Below are 18,378 nucleotides of genomic sequence, written 5' to 3' on the forward strand. Positions count from 1 at the left end.
GTTCTTCATGTTAACATCTTTCAGAAACACACATAGATGTTTATTGCTTTCTAACTGCAGATAAACTGATCTAAATATCAGCGGTCGGTCTATATCTGCAGTAAATGATCCAAACATATAATGCAGTGATTGAGAGATGAAGAAATAAAGGCTCCTCAGAAGATGTGAGATGTTCTGGAGGCTTGTGAAGATCATTCCTCCGCTGAGGAACAGTGAAAGTAATCTGGAAACAAACGCTCCTCAAAAGATCCTGAGGATCAGATTTGAGACTCTAAAACATGATTGATGGAGAATCAAGTAAAGCTGAGCTGCTTCAGTCCAGTAAGAGTTCATCTGGAGATATTACTGCAGTTATTCTGACCTTTACTTGATCAAAATCACTCAAGATCTGAGTCGAGCTGAAGCTGATTACACTAAAAGAGCTCTGACTGAATAAAACACTCTAAACTCTCAATCAGAGACAGAAGACAAGTTTAGAAAAACATTTTGATCATTTAGAGGCTTGAAATGTGTGTGAAAAACACATGGTTTACATAAAATCTTTTATGTATTTATAATTTGAAAGCAAACATATAACCCTGTTTAGGAAGGGGACGTCATACATTCTCAGAAAATATAATTTGCATCTTAATTTTGCAATGAAAACCTATTTAACAGTAATATACAGGTGCATCTCAATAAATTAGAATGTCGTGGAAAAGTTCATTTATTTCAGTAATTCAACTCAAATTGTGAAACTTGTATTAAATAAATTGAGTGCACACAGACTGAAGTAGTTTAAGTCTTTGGTTCTTTAAATTGTGATGATTTTGGCTCACATTTAACAAAAACCCACCAATTCACTCTCAACAAATTAGAATATGGTGACATGCCAATCAGCTAATCAACTCAAAACACCTGCAAAGGTTTCCTGAGCCTTCAGAATGGTCTCTCAGTTTGGTTCACTAGCTACACAATCATGAGGAAGACTGCTGATCTGACAGTTGTCCAGAAGACAATCACTGACACCCTTCACAAGTAGGGTAAAGCCACAGACATTCATTGCCAAAGAAGCTGGCTGTTCACAGAGTGCTGTATCCAAGCATGTTAACAGAAAGTTGAGTGGAAGAAAAAGTGTGGAAGAAAAAGATGCACAACCAGCCGAGAGAACCACAGCCTTATGAGGATTGTCAAGAAAAATCCATTCAAGAATTTAAGTGAACTTCACAAGGAATGGACTGAGGCTGGGGTCAAGGCATCAAGAGCCACCACACACAGACGTGTCGAGGAATTTGACTACAGTTGTCGTATTCCTCTTGTTAAGACACTCCTGAGACATCTTACCTTGGCTAAGAAAAAGAAGAACTGCACTGTTGCCCAGTGGTCCAAAGTCCTCTTTTCAGATGAGAGCAAGTTTTGTATTTCATTTGGAAACCAAGGTCCTAGAGTCTGGAGGAAGGGTGGAGAAGCTCATAGCCCAAGCTGCTTGAAGTCCAGTGTTAAGTTTCCACAGTCTGTGTGATGATTTGGGGTGCAATGTCATCTGCTGGTGTTTGTCCAATGTGTTTTCTGAAAACCAAAGTCACTGCACCCGTTTACCAATAAATCTTGGAGCACTTCATGCTTCCTTCTGCTGACCAGCTTTTTGAAGATGCTGATTTCATTTTCCAGCAGGATTTGGCACCTGCCCACACTGCCAAAAGCACCAAAAGTGGGTTTAAATGACCATGGTGTTGGTGTGCTTGACTGGCCAGCAAACTCTCCAGACCTGAACCCCAGAAAGAATCTATGGAGTATTGTCAAGAGGAAAATGAGAAACAAGAGACCAAACACTGCAGATGAGCTGAAGGCCACTGTCAAAGGCCACTGTCTGGGCTTCCATACCACCTCAGCAGTGCCACAAACTGATTACCTCTATGCCACGCCGAACTGAGACAGTAATTAAACCAAAAGGAGCCCCTACCAAGTATTGAGTCCATGTACAGTAAATGAACATACTTTCCAGAAGGACAACAGTTCACTATTATTTTTTTTATTGGTCTTATGAAGTATTCTAATATGTTGAGATAGTGAATTGGTGGGTTTTTGTTAAATGTGAGCCAAAATCATCACAATTAAAAGAACCAAAGACTTAAACTACTTCAGTCTGTGTGCACTGAATTTATTTAATACACGAGTTTCACAATTTGAGTTGAATTACTGAAATAAATGAACTTTTCCACAACATTCTGATTTATTGAGAAACACCTGTGTATATCCATGACAGGGTGCACATATCATATGGTTTATGCTTTGAATAATGGCCCATAATTATAAAAAAATTATGGGAGTTCAGCTAATATCTTTATATAAAGTGTTTTACCTTTAAAGTTCAGGTACAAGTCAATTCACTGACTTTTTTGGGGAAATTATTGCAAAATTGGATTATTCATATGTTTTTAATAACTGAGATTCAAGATTCTATTTGTATTTTTAAAATATATATTTAATTGCAAGTTGTTTACGAGTATTAACTTTTATTTTTCAATTTAATTCCTTCATAATTCGTTGTTTGAAACAACTTTGAGGACGCAGGCATCGATCGCTCGTGCCCACTGCGTCCCACCCACAGACTGTAAAAATGTCCCACGATTGAGCCAAAGTAAGCCCACGTGAGCCAATCCGGTTTCGCCTGTGGCTTACTTTTGACCAATCGCGTTTCTCTGCTTTCCTATTGTGTGTATATATATGTATATATATATATATGTGTGTGTGTGTGTGTGCGCTCATTTTAAAAAACATTTTACGTTTGAAGTGTCTTTTGATAAGATAAACCCGGTTTCCGCGTCTTTTTCACCTGCATGCGGGCGCAAAGACTGGGCAGCGAGCGCTGCGTACTGCACTACGTACTACAGATACTAAAATGAGATTATTCAAATGTTTTTAATACTGAGATTCAGGATTCTATGTATATATATTTTTGTATTTAATTCAGTGCGATTTGTTCATGAGTATTTACTTTTATATTTCCATTTAATTCCTTCATAACTCTCAGTCTGAAAAGGCTTGGAGGATGCGGGCATCGATCCCGCTACCTCTCGCATGCTAAGCGAGCGCTCTACCATCTGAGCTAATCCCCCTACATACTACGTGCTGCATGCATACTGCATTCTGGACTACGTACTACACATTCCAAGGACGTACTAACATAAAAAGACCTGTAAACCATAACAAAACATCTAAAAATGGACTCATTTTAATACTCGTCGAGTTTCTACTATTTTATATTTTTAGAAATTATTGCAAAATTAGATTATTCAGATGTTTTTAATATTGAGATCCAAGATTCTATGTATATATTTAAAATATTTAATTCAGGGCAAGTTGTTCTTGAGTATTTACTTTTATATTTCCATTTAATTCCTTCATTACTCGCAGTTTGAAAACATTTGGAGGATGCGGGCATCGATCCCGCTACCTCTCGCATGCTAAGCGAGCGCTCTACCATCTGAGCTAATCCCCCTACATACTACACACTGCACTACATACTACAGAGTCCAGTTAAAGTTTGAACCATAATGAAATATCTTAAAATAGACTTATTTTAAGTACTAAACGCTGCATACTGCACTACATACTACAGAATCACTCTATCAGCACTTAACAAATTGTGTATTTATGATGTTTATTAAATACACATTTATTTTACTAAATAAATACTTATTTATCTTTTAATTCAAGGTTTCTTTAAATCAATATTAAAACCGTGTGGACCAGTTTGGACCAGAATATGAATATTTTCAAAAGGCAAAGTTGGTCAAAAACTGTGAAAGACTGGTTAGACTAGTTTACCAAACGAACATAGCTCCAAACAAAGATCACAGCCACTGATCTATATATATAGATCTATGTATATATAGATCAGTGATCACAGCACTGTTTTGCGTCTCTGAGCAGTGGACGGTGTTTACTCATTGAACGAATCAGCGTTTTGAACGAGTCGGTTGAATGAATCGGTTGAATCTCAATGACTCACTCATTAACAGTCACCTACTGGTGGTTTTAATTCCACATTTCAACGATTTTTTTTTTCCAAGTTAAAAATAATTTTAAATATCCATATTCAACTAAGCATTATTTATGCACTGTAACTGCAGGTTTAATACACACGTCCCCTCTGAGATACATTAAACTGTGTAAATACATCTAAATGCTATTTCAGATGCAGATTCCAGAATTTATTTATTGTGTTGTACCGGATTAAGTGCTTCTTATTCTTACCTTAAGATACAAAATGGAAGAAAGAGTTAAAACTGAACACAATCTTGCTACTCAAGCTGTATATAAACTTTTTTATATATATTCATTTGCTCCTTTTCCATTTTGCATTTACTTGTACTTCAACACTCAATACCAAATAACATTAAAAAATAAAAAACACACTTCATAATTGAACAACAAAAAACATAAAACACTCCTCAATAAATAAAATTCTAACTTCAACTTCCACCAAAGTCATTTTCTGGTAAGATATCTGTACTTTTACTTGATCCACTGATTTTGAGATTCTTCGTGCGACTGAATCGAACTTTGCACGTGAAACAAGTTCCCGAAGAAAAAAAATTAGTACCCTCCTTCGAGCCGGATTCGAACCAGCGACCTAAGGATATCAGTGTCTCCACCGCTACAGTCCTCCGCTCTACCAACTGAGCTATAGAAGGGGTCGGACTGAGCACAGGATATCAAGAGGAAAACTACAGGTCTACCATCGACTACAGGGGTAACTCGCCCCAAAAAATGAATATTTGCTAAAATTATACTCACCCTCAATTCATCTGACATCAGGATGAGTGTGTTTCTTCATCAGGTTTGTAGAAATGTAGCACTGCATCAGTGTCTCAGCAATGGATGCTCTGCAGTGAATGGGTGCCGTCAGAATGAGAGTCCAAACAGCTGATAAAAACATCACAATAATCCACATCTGGAGAAGATAAAAGCTGAAACAAATCCAGCTTCAAGACATGTTTAACTAAAATACGAGTTCATATTAAGATGTTTTTAACTCAAAATACATAGAGTCTATAATCCATAATAACACTTCCTCCAGTGAAAAAGTGCATCTCCTGTTGTCTCTCACATCAAAATCCAGACACATATTTGTTTAGAGCTGTTTAAACGCTGCTTGATCTGTGCAGATTTCTCTCCTGATTCACACCAGAACACTTTTTTAGCTTTATACTTGGATTTGAGTTAGTCTTGATGGATTTGTTTCTTACAAAAGCACAGATTGTGGATGTTTTAAACCGAAGGCTTAGGGTTTTATTACACGATGAATATTGAAAGAAAAAAAATTAATAATAATCACAGAGGCAGTGAGCAGGACTGAACAGCATTGGTTTATTTATTTATAAATCATTTACAAAGTAACAAATCAGCTCATCTTACAGGACACGTCTGCTTCAAACCATACATTGTATTTCAACAACGTGGTTTCCATAGCAACCCTGTTATTCTGGCGCCTGGGTCGGGTTTGATGACAGACAGTAAATCATCCATGCGCTCAGTCACATTAATAATGTTCAGTGTTCAAGTACAGAGCTCAGCCAGCAGCAGTAGTCATCAGTGATCCACACAGAGCTAAGAACACCATGAAAAACATCTGCATAAAAGACAGACCTGTCAGTACGACAGATATAAAATCATGCAAACTGACAAAATAAAGCAGAGGAAAAAAGAAAGGGTCTGTCTGCATCACGCTCGCGACAGCAGCTCCTGCGCTCGGCTCTTGGCGGCAGACGTGGCATCCTGCAGGTACATCCAGGTGCTGTTGGTGAAGGATCGCAGGTGCTTCTGTAAGCAGTGGAGCGACACCTCGCCGCTACAGACACACAAAACAACACACCTTTCACATGCAAAGCCATCAGCCAATCAGAACACAGCTTATTTGCATACAGAGGTTCTAAAAGGTAAAACGGCAGAAACCACTGCTGCATACTATCCGTCCTAAACAGTGTTTAAAAATAGAATTAGTATGTTCCAAATCATAGTATGTTGAAAGGAGTATGCCAAAGATGGTCTACTACTCTAACACACTGCGCAGTGGACGAGGATTCGATTAGAAAAAAAGAGCGTTTAAAAACACTACAATCATGGTGGTTACGTGAGACTGACGGACAGGCAGAGAAAGCAGTGAGTGATAAATAATCAATGTCTTACCTGCTTCAAAAATATTTAATGTTATGCATGTTAGATTTCATCTGCAGTAACATTGTGAACTTTTATAATGATATGTTTAGTCGTTGAGATAAGATGATTGACAGTGCAGTTAAAATGAAGAGAGTTCTCAGCATGATAGACCCGCGACTAGCAGATCAACGTGCCTCTTCATTTCTCTCCAGTACAGTAGGGAAATTATACTGAACGAAATGTGGATTTCGTTTGAGATAAGATGATTGACAGTGCAGTTAAAGACGCTACATACTCAAAAGTATGAACTTTTTCTTCACAGAAAGAGTGCATGCTTTGAGGGCACAGTATAAGCGGGTGAATCGTGACGCGGGACCGGTGTGATGTGTTTGTGAGGTGTTGTGTGTCACTGACTCGCAGGACTCCTGCAGGCTCCTCCAGACGCTCTGCAGCGCCGCGCTCACGTACTGCAGCGCCGGGACGAGGACGTGCTCCTGCACATACAGCAGCAGCTGCTTCACATACTCCAGCAGCTCGAACACGCTCTCCGGAGTGTGCGCTTGGACCTGAGGAACGTGATAAACACACCAGATGCAGCTCATCTCTACACAAACCAGGAGTACAACCATGACAAACTCTTAGAAACTTGAAGTACTAAAAGAACAAAATAAATATAGCTAAATTAATTATTTTTGTTCGGGAGGTTTTGTATTCGTTCAGAAGATGTGTAACAGCGCCCCCGAGTGTATAACAGTGAAAACACAGAAAGCGTAAAAACTCATCAGTGCGGGGAAAGAGTTAAGAAGGAAGAATAAAATAAAGTAAACTAAAAGTGAAAAAAAAAAAAAAAAAAAAAACATAAAATGACACTAAATTAACACTGACACAAATACACAGAGGTTTGTTTGAGATCTGGTTGTTAGTTATTTAATATAAGTTTTAACTGGTTGTAATATTTAATATATTTTATATTGGTATTTTATTATTATGATTATTAATAATAATAATAATAAAAAGAATAATTCAATTTCAATTATTATAATAAAAATAAATATAACTTTTATATTTTAGGTATTTTGATTGAAAATTCATCAACATAATCATAATAATCATAATAATAATCAAATTTTGCAAAAAATATTAATAAAACAAAATACACAAAATTCACTTTAATAATATTAAGAAAAATAATTCTGCAATTATTGCTATTTTATTCTATGTAAAATCATTTTCTATTTTTAATTCAACAAATTTTTAATTTAATTTAATTACTCACTGAGATATATATTATATATATATATATATAATATATATATATATATATATAATTAATTAATATCATTATATACAACAATTATATATATATATATATATATATATATATATATATATATATATATATATATATATATATATATATATATATATATATATATATATATATACAGACACTGTATATATAAATATTTCATACTAAATGAAATAATTTTAAATACCACAATCACAGTTTTTTCTCAAGATAACAACAGAATAAGTGCTGACCCATTGGAGGAGCAGCGGCACGTTCTCCTGCAGCCACAGCAAGAGCTCTGAGCTCCTCTGAGCGAGGAAGAGCGCGGTGACCTTCATCCGCTCGCGAGCGTCCTCCAGCAGCGGCGCAGTGGTCTCCAGCACACGCGAGTAATAGTGCGGCGTGTTCTCCGCCAGCCAGCTGCAACACAAACACAGACACACCTGAGTCAGGTGACACGCAGCAGCACGGCCAGCACACGCCTGACGCTTCCTCACCTGGCCCCCTGCTGACTGTAGTGTGACACCTTACTGCAGGCCTGCTGGGATACGGCCTTGACCCCTGACCTCTCCAGGTACAGCGCTGTGGTGGAGCCGGAGAACGACCCCTGCGACCTGATGTCATGCGTGATGAAGCCCGCCACGAACACCAGTGACATCATCAGCACGCGCCACCACGGGAACCCCCGACCGTGCATCTTCTGCTGCAGAGACTGATGGGAAACACAAACAGCTGAAACTATACCTTTACTACATTTAAAAAAGTTGAACTCTAAATAAATCTGTAAAATAAATGTATTTAGATGCCTCCAGTCACACTGAAAAAATAAAAAACACTGAAAACACTATACAAAAAAAAAATACAAAAAAAAACAAAGAAAAAAAAAAAAATAAAAACACTTTCAAAATAAAATGTAAAGTAATAAAAAAAATTATCAGCAGTTTCTTATTTTCATGTAAAGTACTAAAACTATATAATAAATAAAACTAAATACTAATCTAAAAAACATTTTTAAGATTTAAAACCCAAAAACGAAAATAAAAAATAAATCAAAAAATAAAAAATAAAAACAAAAACTAAAATTAAAATGAACACAGAAAATCTAAAAAATAAATGAACCAATTAAAAATATTAACAAAATAAAATTCCAACAAAAACACAAAAAAAAAATCATAAAAAACATTTTAATAAAAAAAACCCAATATTGTCTGATATAATGTCCTTAACAATGTATCGGTAATATACAGTCAAATCAAAATTTTTCAGACACCAGATATAATTTTTGATATTTTTTACTAGTGGGTGCAGGACACTATAGTTCATTTATGTGAGTGAGGATAGCAGAATAAAGTAAACTGTGACTTATTACACCCAAACACTCTTCATACAGTGGACTAACAGTAAAACTGATAAAAATTTGAGACGAAAAATTATCCAGATGTCTGAATAAATTAGGGTTTGACTGTATATAACAAATATAATGCATACTGATTAACAGGTAAAGTCAGCGGGTAGATGTGTGTGTGTGTGTGTTACGTTGCAGAGCGAGTTGCAGTCGCTGATGTGCTGTGTGTTTGTGCTGCTCTGAAGCTCGTCATTGGTCACTCTGAACGACTGGATGGTGTCCTGAAGGTTTTTCTGCAACTGAACAACAACACATGATGAGCACAGGCTGTGTGTGAGAGTGTGTGTGTGTGAGTGAGTGTGTGTGTGAGAGAGAGAGTGTGTCTTAAAATATAGATTCATTAAAGGTGTGTGTGTGTGTGTGTGTGTGTGTGTGAGTGAGTGAGTGAGTGTGTGTGTGGTGTGTGTGTGTGTGTGTGTGTGTGTGTGAGTGAGTGAGTGAGTATGTGTGTGAGTGTCTGTGTGAGTGAGTGTGTGTGTGTGTGTGTGTGTGTGTGTGTGTGTGTGTGTGTGTGAGAGAGTGTGTGTGTGTGTGTGTGAGAGTGAGTGAGTGAGTGTGTGTGTGAGTGTGTGTGAGTGAGTGTGTGTGTGTGTGTGTGTGTAAGTGTGAGCGTGTGTGAGTGAGTGAGTGAGTGTGTGTGTGAGAGTCTGTGTGAGTGTGAATCTGTGTGTGTGTGTGTGTGTGTGTGTGTGTGTGTGTGTGGTGGTGTGTGTGTGTGAGAGAGAGAGTGTGAGTGAGTCTCTGTGTGTGTGAGTGAGTCTGTGAAAGTGAGTGTGTGAGTGAGTGTGTGTGTGTGTGTGAGAGAGAGAGTCTCTCTCGCTCTCTGTGAGTGAGTGTGTGGTGTGTGTACCCATGTGTACCCATGTGTGGACTGAGTGTGTGAGTGAGTGTGTGTGTGTGTGTGTGTGTGAGAGAGTGAGTGTGAGTCTCTGTGTGTGTGTGTGAGTGTGAGTGTGTGCGCATGTGTGAGTGAGTGAGTGTGTGTGCGCGTGCGTGAGTGAGTGTGTGTGTGTGTGTGTGTGAGAGTGTGTTCATTTTTTTTAGTGTGCGTGTGTGAGTGAGTCTGTGCGAGTGAGTGAGTGCGTGTGTGTGAGTGAGTGTGTGCGTGTGTGTGTGTGAGAGAGAGTCTCACTCGCTCTCTGTGAGTGTGGTGTGTGTGTGTGACCGTGAGTGAGTGAGTGAGTGTGTTTGTGAGAGTGTGTGAGTGAGAGTGAGTGTGTGTGAGTCTCTGTGTGTGTGAGTGAGTGTGTGTGTGTGCGTGAGTGAAGTGTGTGAGTGTGAGTTTGTGTGTGTGTGAGTGTGTGTGAGAGAGATTCAGTGAGAAAGTGAGTGTGTGTGAGTCAGTGTGAGTGAGAGAGAGTGTGTGAGAGTGAGAGAGTGAGTGAGTGTGAGAGAGTGAGTGAGTGAGTGAGTGTGAGTGAGTGAGTGTGTGTGTGTGTGTGAGAGAGAGTGTCTCTCTCTCGCTCTCTGTGAGTGTTGTGAGAGATTCTCTCTCTCTCTTGTGCAAGACAGAGTGAGAGATTCTCTCTCTCTCTGTGAGTGTGTGTGTGTGAGTCTGTGTGTGTGAGTCTGTGTGTGTGAGTGAGTATGTGAGAGATTCCCTCTCTCTCTATGAGTGTGTGTGTGAGTGAGTGAGTGTGTGTGTGAGAGTGTGTGTGTTTATTTATTAAATAATTAATTAATTTTATTTTGTGAGAGTGTGTGTGTGTGAGGTTGAGGAAACAGCGGTCTGCACCAGCAGGGTGTGTGAGAGAGAGTCTCTCTCTCTCTGTGTGTGAGTGAGTGAGTGTGTGTGTGAGAGTCTCTCTCTCTCTCTGTGTGTGAGTGAGTGAGTGTGTGTGTGAGAGTCTCTCTCTCTCTCTCTGTGAGTGTGTCAGACTCTTACCTTCGGTGGAAGTGTGTTCCAGGACTTCAGCAGGTGATTCAACAGAAGACTGAAGAGAAAAGGAGACAAGCATTACTGAAGCGTTCAGTCCTGTGCTCCGCAGGTGTTTAATGGTGAAAGGCTGACCTGGACTGCGGCATGTGTTTGGTGTATAACTGCCTCCAGACGCTCAAACTCTGTCCGTCCACCGTCAGACACTCCGTCAGGCTCCGGAGCAGCTGCACACAAACACACAGCAATGACAGCACACTAACAATCCCACTTGGCTCGGGACAGTAAAGAAAAAAAAAAAAAAATAAAACACATAATCACAATAAAAAAAATAACTGTGTCCCACCTCTTTCTTCATGGAGTCAGGGCAGTCCGGTGTGGCTCGGGACAGGAACGACGGGAAATATGTGTGCAGCGTCGATTCGGGTTTGGCTCCGAACGCCAGGACCTTGAGCCGCGGGTAAAGCCGACACAACTGCTCCTGCAGACTGCACAACAAGACATGAATCCAGACGTGAATAAGAGTTATGACAACAATCAGGACCTGAATATGAATCAGGATGTGAATCAGGATGTAAATATGAATCAACCGTGAATCAGGATGTGAATCAGGACGTGAATATGAATCAGGACGTGAATATGAATCAGGATGCGAATCAGGACGTGAATATGAATCAGGATGCGAATCAGGACGTGAATATGAATCAGGATGCGAATCAGGACGTCAATATGAATCAGAATATGAATCAGGACGTGAATATGAATCAGGACGTGAATATGAATCAGGATGTGAATCAGGACGTGAATATGAATCAAGACGTGAATCAGGACGTGAATATGAATCAGGACGTGAATATGAATCAGGACATGAATCAGAAAGTGAATATGAATCAGGATGTGAATCAGAACGTGAATATGAATCAGGATGCGAATCAGGACGTGAATATGAATCAGGATGTGAATCAACCGTGAATCAGGATGTGAATCAGGACGTGAATATGAATCAGGATGTGAATCAGGACGTGAATATGAATCAGGATGTGAATCAGGATGTAAATATGAATCAACCGTGAATCAGGATGTGAATCAGGACGTGAAAATCAAAAAGGGAATGAATCAGGAAATGAATATGAATCAGGACTTGAATATGAATCAGGATGTGAATCAGGACGTGAATACGAATCAGGACATGAATCAGGATGTAAATATGAATCAACCGTGAATCAGGATGTGAATATGAATCAGGACGTGATTATGAATCAGGACATGAATCAGGCAGTGAATATGAACCAGAACGTTTATCGGGACGTGAATCAGGACGTGAATACGAATCAGGACGTGAATACGAATCAGGACATGAATCAGGATGTAAATATGAATCAACCGTGAATCAGGATGCGAATCAGGACGTGAATATGAATCAGGATGTGAATCAGGCAGTGAATATGAACCAGAACGTTTATCGGGACGTGAACCAGGACATAAATATGAATCAGGATGTGAATCAGGATGTAAATATGAATCAGGATGTGAATCAGGACATGAATGTGAATCAGGATGTAAATGTGAATCAACCATGAATCAGGACATGAATATGAATCAGAATGTGAATATGAATCAACCATGAATCAGGACATGAATATGAATCAGAATGTGAATATGAATCAACCATGAATCAGGACATAAATGTGAATCAGAATATGAATCAGGACATGAATATGAATCAGGATGTGAATCAGGATGTGAATATGAATCAGAATGTGATTCAGGACGATGATCTGTGCATCACACAGCGAGTCTCACCTCGGGGACAGGGCGTTTTTGGGCATGTAAGCAAAGTCCAGCAGCGGGAAGAACTCCTTCGGCCCCATGATCCCGAAACCTTTGGTCAGGTTGGCATGAAGACTGAAACACAGACACAAATAACCTGAGCTTCAGTTCAGACTGTCCAGAACTCACAGTTATAACTCCAGTGAAGACTCACGTGAGGAGGCGCTCCAGATAAGCGATGGCATACGCAGACAGAGCCTTCATCCCGAGAACTGGAAGCATGATCCCCAACCAAACTACAGGACAAAACACACACCATCAAAAACTACAGGACTGCTGCTTGCGTAAGGCATTCCAGATGTTATAAAGTTCATGTTAAATCCCAAAGAGAGCTTGCTGAAGTGCAGCTCCACACATCAGCAGTTATTTCTCAAGGATTTCTCAAGCTCTCTCTGGTCTTTGCCCTGCTTTCGGCAGCGCTCACCTCTGATGCCCTGGCTGAGGTCGTAGAATCCCGCCTGTCCCAGAGCCCACATGATGGTCAGACACTTGACCGGCCGGTTCTGATGGGAGCGCAGCAGCTCCAGGTGCTGTGGAGGGGTCACACGGGGGGTCAGAGGTCACATGGGGGGTATTATAGAGACAGAGCGACACACGTCATAATCTGATAACTGCGGGAAGCTGCCTCGTTGTCATTTCTGACTTATAACAAAAATCAGAACAATGCCTAAAGCTAAAAAAACCCAGAACTACGTTTTTATAAGGTGACGACCCGAAAAACGAGAGTTTAAGGACACAAAAGTAGAGCACAATGTGTCATAACACTCTGAGAACTACACCCACTGGAGGGAAAGGTAATCAGTGACAGGAAACATTCATTATTTTTAACCATGTCAAAGGATTACTTCACCACATATATTGAGAAACTAAATTTTATTGGTCTGTCAGTGTCCCTTTTCTTAACCTTCCTTTTGTTCGAGAAATGATCAAACTGAACGGCCCAATGTGAAATACCCCGACATCTACAAATATCTGTGTCCTTTAACACTTGTTTTTTTGGGTCGAAAGCTTATAAAAACATAGTTCTGGGTTCTTTTTAGTTTGTTTGTCACACAGCAGCTTTTAGGCATTGCTCTGATTTTTGTTATAAGTCAGAAATGACAAGAAGGCAGCTTCCCGCAATAGAAAGTCAATGGAGAGCGTTGGACTGTAGAGGGGTCAGAGGTCACTGAGGCTGCATGAGAGCGGCGCAGCTCAAAGCTGGAGGAGTGTGACTCACGTCAGCGAGGTTCAGCGTGACGATCTGGGGTTTGTCCTGCACGAGGGCCTGGATGCACATCCTCAAACCATCAATAAACTCACCTTCAACAGCAGAAACAGATCAACACTCGCCGCTCGGAGCGGAGCATCATGAACATCACGGGTGCTATTTGCACTCACCGGGCTGTCGGTCCTGCTCTCGCAGCATCGTGAACACGCAGTGGTCCAAGAACTCGGGCAGCGCGTCTGAACACTTGCCCAGCAGGTTCTTGATTACGGCCCTCAGCTCCTTACCAGCGAGGCAGTATGGGTAATCTAGACACAGAGACTCACATTAGGTTTTGATATCATGACTCGTAAAACACAAAACAAGATATGAATGTGTGCTCCAGAGCCAGACCTGCAAAGATTCATATATTTAACAAATTGTGATTTAATTTTTCGTATTTGTGTAACATGTATAAAAATTTACTAAAAGTATTGGATCTAGTGCGGTCAAACGATTAATCACATCCAAAATAAACGTTTTGTTTACATAATATGTGTGTGTACTGTGTATATGTATAGTTAAAGACACACACATACAGCATATTTTTAGAAAATATTTACTTATATTCAAATTCATATAAATTATATCATATATAGATATATTTAATAACATTTTTCTTAAATGTATACATGCATGTGTATTTATATATACATAATAAATATACACAGTACACACACATATATAGTATGTAAACAAAAACTGTTTTGGTTGTGATTAATCATTTGACAGCACGAATTCTAATGTATTGATTATTAAAATATCGCCAATTATTATAATGCAAAATCTTTTTTTTTTTTTTTGCCAAAAAATGAAAGGAAATTCTTCACATTTAATTTGATTAAATTTTAAAAATGTTAAAAGATTGAATTGTTTTGTTTCATGCATTCATTTGAATTCAAACAGTTTAAATCAACTTTATTTTTCTTACACTTGCAATACGATCTTTCATTTCATTTTTTGCCATAAAATTAAATGAACTGCTTAAATGTGATTTGATACGGTTTTAAAAGATTAATTAAATACTTGCATGCATTCATTTGATTCGCACAGTTTTTGATACATTTCTATTAAATCAAAAGGGACAAAATCCAGACAACAGAAATCATCTGAACACACAAGGGCCCTTTCACTGAATCAATTATTGATTGACGGTTTCTATTAATCCACTTACTTAGACATCATTTTGGATTATTAAAATGTAATTAAACCATTAAAACAAAACATGACATGTTGGGGAAAAATTAAAGATTTCATTAGGGTCCTATAAAAACATAATCAAACTGAAGAGTCTGAAGCATGCAGCACAACACACACTACATATTTAATTATTAAATGCCTGTTTTTCGTGATTGCAGTAGCTCCGGCGGTGGACTACCTACCTCGACTGACACACAACACAAACGACAAAAACACACACACACACACACTGACCGTGAGCGTAGCTGCTGAGCGTGGGCTCCGTGTCCGGCGCCGGGAGCTTGTAGTTCAGGTATCCGGCGAGATCCTTCACCCAGACGCACGGATTCTCAGGAAACAGACTCTGACTCTTCTCCAGCTGCTGCTTCAGCTCCTGCACGTCCAGCTGAGAGACACACGCGTGTCAGATCCACATGCGTTCACCAGCAGGTGTGTGTGTGTGTGTGTGTGTGTACTCACGGCTCTCACGGCCTCCTCCAGGGTCTTGTAGCGTGCGGGTTTGCCGCTGCTGCTGGCGGGGGGTTTTTTGGCCGGTTTCCCCGCGCTGGGCTTCTTCAGCTGGGTCTCGGCCGGAGGAGGAACCTGCTCCTTGTTCTGCTTCTTCCCCATCTTCTCAAAGCCGTCAAATATGGTCTCAGACATCACGTCTGCAAACGTCCGCACAGAGAACAGAATGAGACAGAGGAGCGTCTGCGCTCCAGTCCTGATGACCCACGGCACACATTTCACAACACTCTCAGACGCCCCCCACGGCCCATCACACAGCTACACACACAACTGTCTAATCAGCTTTATCATGGAAGATTATTAATCAAGAAATATGTGTGAAAATGTATTGAGCATTTATTAGTCTAGGGTTAGAAACTTTAATCTTATAACCAATTTTAAATTTATGTGAAAATCTTCATTTTAATAGTTGATTTTATTTACATTTAGTCGTTTTGCAGACGGTTTTATCCAAAGCACTTGTGGACACATAAAGCCATTCTTCTTAAAAGAGGGAACAGACACAGGAAGTGCTTGTGATATCAAGATTTAGACATTGTTCAAAGAAAGAGAAGGAATGAATAAAGAGGAAGACAATCTATTAATTTTTATGATGAAGTCAAGTAGCTTCAAAAGAGATGAGTTTTCAGCTGTCGCTTGAAATTGTTTTTTTAAAGATTTGTTATTTTATACATTTTATTTCAGCTTTAATTTAGTCTTGAATTAACTGAGATTAGATTCTGTTTGGTTGTGAATCATCAGAAAGACGAGTTCTTCTGAACACAAACAGTTTTACCCTTCAGGGGTCTGTGTGTGTGCATCAGTGTGTGTGTGTGTGTGTGTTTGTGTGTGTCTGTGTCTGTGTGTGTGTGTGTGTGTGTGTGTGTGTGTGTGAGGTGTGTGTGTGTGTGTGTGTGTATCAGTGTGTTGTGTGTTTCAGTGTGTCAGTGTGTGTGTGTGTGTGTGTGTGTGTGTATCAGTGTGTGTGTGTCAGTGTGTGTGTGTGTATCAGTGTGTGTATCAGTGTGTATGTGTGATGTGTGTGTGTGTGTGTGTGTACTCAGTGTGTGTGTGTGTGTATCAGTGGTGTGTGTGTGTATCATAGGTGTGGTGTGTGTGTGTCTGTGAGTGTGTGTGTGGTGTATCAGTGTGTGTCGTGTGTGTGTGTGTATCAGTGTGTTGTGGTGTATCAAGTGCTGTGTCTGTGTCTGTGTGTGTGTGTGCTGTTGTAGTACAGTGTGTGTTGTGTGTGCCTGTATCAAGCAGTGTGTGTGTGTATCAGTGTGTGTGTGTGTGTGTGTGTGTGTATCAGTGTTGTGTGGTGTTGTAATCAGTGGGTGTGTGGTGTGTGTGTGTGTGTATCAGTGTGTGGTGTGTGTGTGTGTGTGTCGTGTAGTGTGTGGTGTGTGTGATCAGTGGGGGTGTGTGTGTGTGTGTGTATCAGTGGGTTGTGTGTCATGTGAGTGTGTGTGGTCAGATGTTCTTAACAGCTGCTGTCAGTGCTTGGCCTCGCCTCAGCGACTTTCCGGAACCGCGATTTTCTCTCCGGGGGTTTTCCTCCGGAGCTGCTCTGTTTCTTTCCTTTCTTCACCACCTCTTCAACATCCCCCCATCCGCACGCAATCATAGGCCCAAAAAAAAACAATAAATGATAAATAAACAACGGTAATTGCTCGACTGAAACAAACAACGGATCCAAACCAACGTCTTTTTGCGCACTCCATTTTCCGCCTCCCGTACCTGCTCCCACACCCACCGCGCACACCCTCTCAGAGCTTCAGGAAATACCAGTAAGAACATCTAATTACTACACCTCAAACCTACCACTAAAACTCGCTATTAGTGCTCGTGCTGTCTATTTTATTAAAACTTACTAGACGTTAATCTCATGTAGTGTGTTTGTTAGTGTAATAAGTTTGATATTTCAGTAAACCCGCTAGCGCGCAGGCTAAACGCCCCGTCTGGCCAATCGGAAGCGCCGCTGAGTAGCACGTGACTTATACAGGGAAGAGCAGATCGGATGCGCTGCTCGAAGATGTTCTTTGTTAGTGACGTCACTCCAGCAAACGTATTCTTTTGAATATGAGATGGTGAAAAGCTAATAAATTATAAAAATAAAAAATGTAAAATTACACCACTAGAAATGAATCATAACATTTTAATATTAAAATTAATAAAATAAAAAATAAATAAAACAAAAAAAACAAAAACAAAATACTAAAAAAAAAATATAAAAAAATAACAATTGAAACAATGAAAAAATTAAAAATTAAAAAATTAAAATAATTAAAATATAAAAACAATTACAATATAAGTACTTGTTGAAAACTACATTATTAAAAATTATAATAATGTAAATTAATTTGCACTTTAAAAATAAAAACAAACAAAACAATAAAAAAAATAAATCATAAAAATAAATAATTAAAAATAGAAAACTTACTAAAAATAAAATCAAAAAAAAAAAAAATAACAATAAAAAAATTTAAAAAAATAACAAAAAAAAAAATAAAAAATACTGTAAAAAAAATTACAAAATAAAAACAGTTTAATTAATCTTAACTAAATTCATTTAACCTTCATGAATAAAAAATGTGCAAATAATACATTTTGTACAAGAGACCATATTTTTATATTTTATTTGACTAAATATTACCCACTAATACTTATTACTTTTATGTATATATATATATATATATATATAAATATATATAAATAAAAAACACATAAATGAACTCACAAATCCATAACTGTAAACATATAAAAATTCTATACAGTATTACACACAACAACAACTAGTGCATACCATCCATTCACTGTGCACATATTAAAACAATTATCAGATTCCTATATAATTATAATAAAAAAAAAAAAACAAACACACAACCCCCAACACACAA

General features: G+C 38.9%; 1 protein-coding gene and 2 non-coding genes across 3 annotated transcripts; all 3 read right to left on the reverse strand.

The window, feature by feature from the left end:
• Positions 1-3,025: 3,025 nt before the first annotated feature.
• trnaa-agc lies at positions 3,026-3,098 on the reverse strand. Its single transcript has one exon. It is a non-coding gene; the product is annotated as a tRNA-Ala (tRNA).
• A 310-nt stretch (positions 3,099-3,408) lies between these two features.
• trnaa-agc lies at positions 3,409-3,481 on the reverse strand. Its single transcript has one exon. It is a non-coding gene; the product is annotated as a tRNA-Ala (tRNA).
• Positions 3,482-5,334: 1,853 nt separating this feature from the next.
• Positions 5,335-17,105, reverse strand: LOC109083742 (transmembrane protein 214-like). Its single transcript, XM_042722599.1, has 16 exons — positions 16,967-17,105; positions 15,452-15,639; positions 15,227-15,377; positions 13,927-14,061; positions 13,766-13,848; positions 12,971-13,076; positions 12,701-12,782; positions 12,520-12,621; positions 11,063-11,204; positions 10,852-10,943; positions 10,726-10,774; positions 8,972-9,079; positions 7,933-8,147; positions 7,687-7,855; positions 6,559-6,710; positions 5,335-5,836 (listed from the first exon to the last, which is right to left on the reverse strand). The coding sequence occupies exons 1-16, from the start codon at positions 17,103-17,105 to the stop codon at positions 5,710-5,712; spliced, it is 2,040 nt and encodes a 679-aa protein (XP_042578533.1). The 3' UTR covers positions 5,335-5,709.
• Positions 17,106-18,378: the final 1,273 nt, after the last annotated feature.

Source organism: Cyprinus carpio, chromosome B4, assembly GCF_018340385.1.
Source record: "Cyprinus carpio isolate SPL01 chromosome B4, ASM1834038v1, whole genome shotgun sequence".
In the NCBI taxonomy this organism is placed as follows: Eukaryota; Metazoa; Chordata; class Actinopteri; order Cypriniformes; family Cyprinidae; genus Cyprinus; species Cyprinus carpio.

Bases quoted from the DNA above. Each gene is read 5' to 3' on its own strand.
- LOC109083742 (XM_042722599.1), bottom strand. From the start codon at position 17,105: ATGATTGCGTGCGGATGGGGGGATGTTGAAGAGGTGGTGAAGAAAGGA. The intron at 11,205-12,519 runs GTGAGACTCGCT...CTTGTTGTGCAG, and splicing joins AAAAACGCCCTGTCCCCGAG to TCTGCAGGAGCAGTTGTGTC. The intron at 6,711-7,686 runs GTCAGCACTTAT...CACGTTCCTCAG, and splicing joins TGCCGCTGCTCCTCCAATGG to GTCCAAGCGCACACTCCGGA.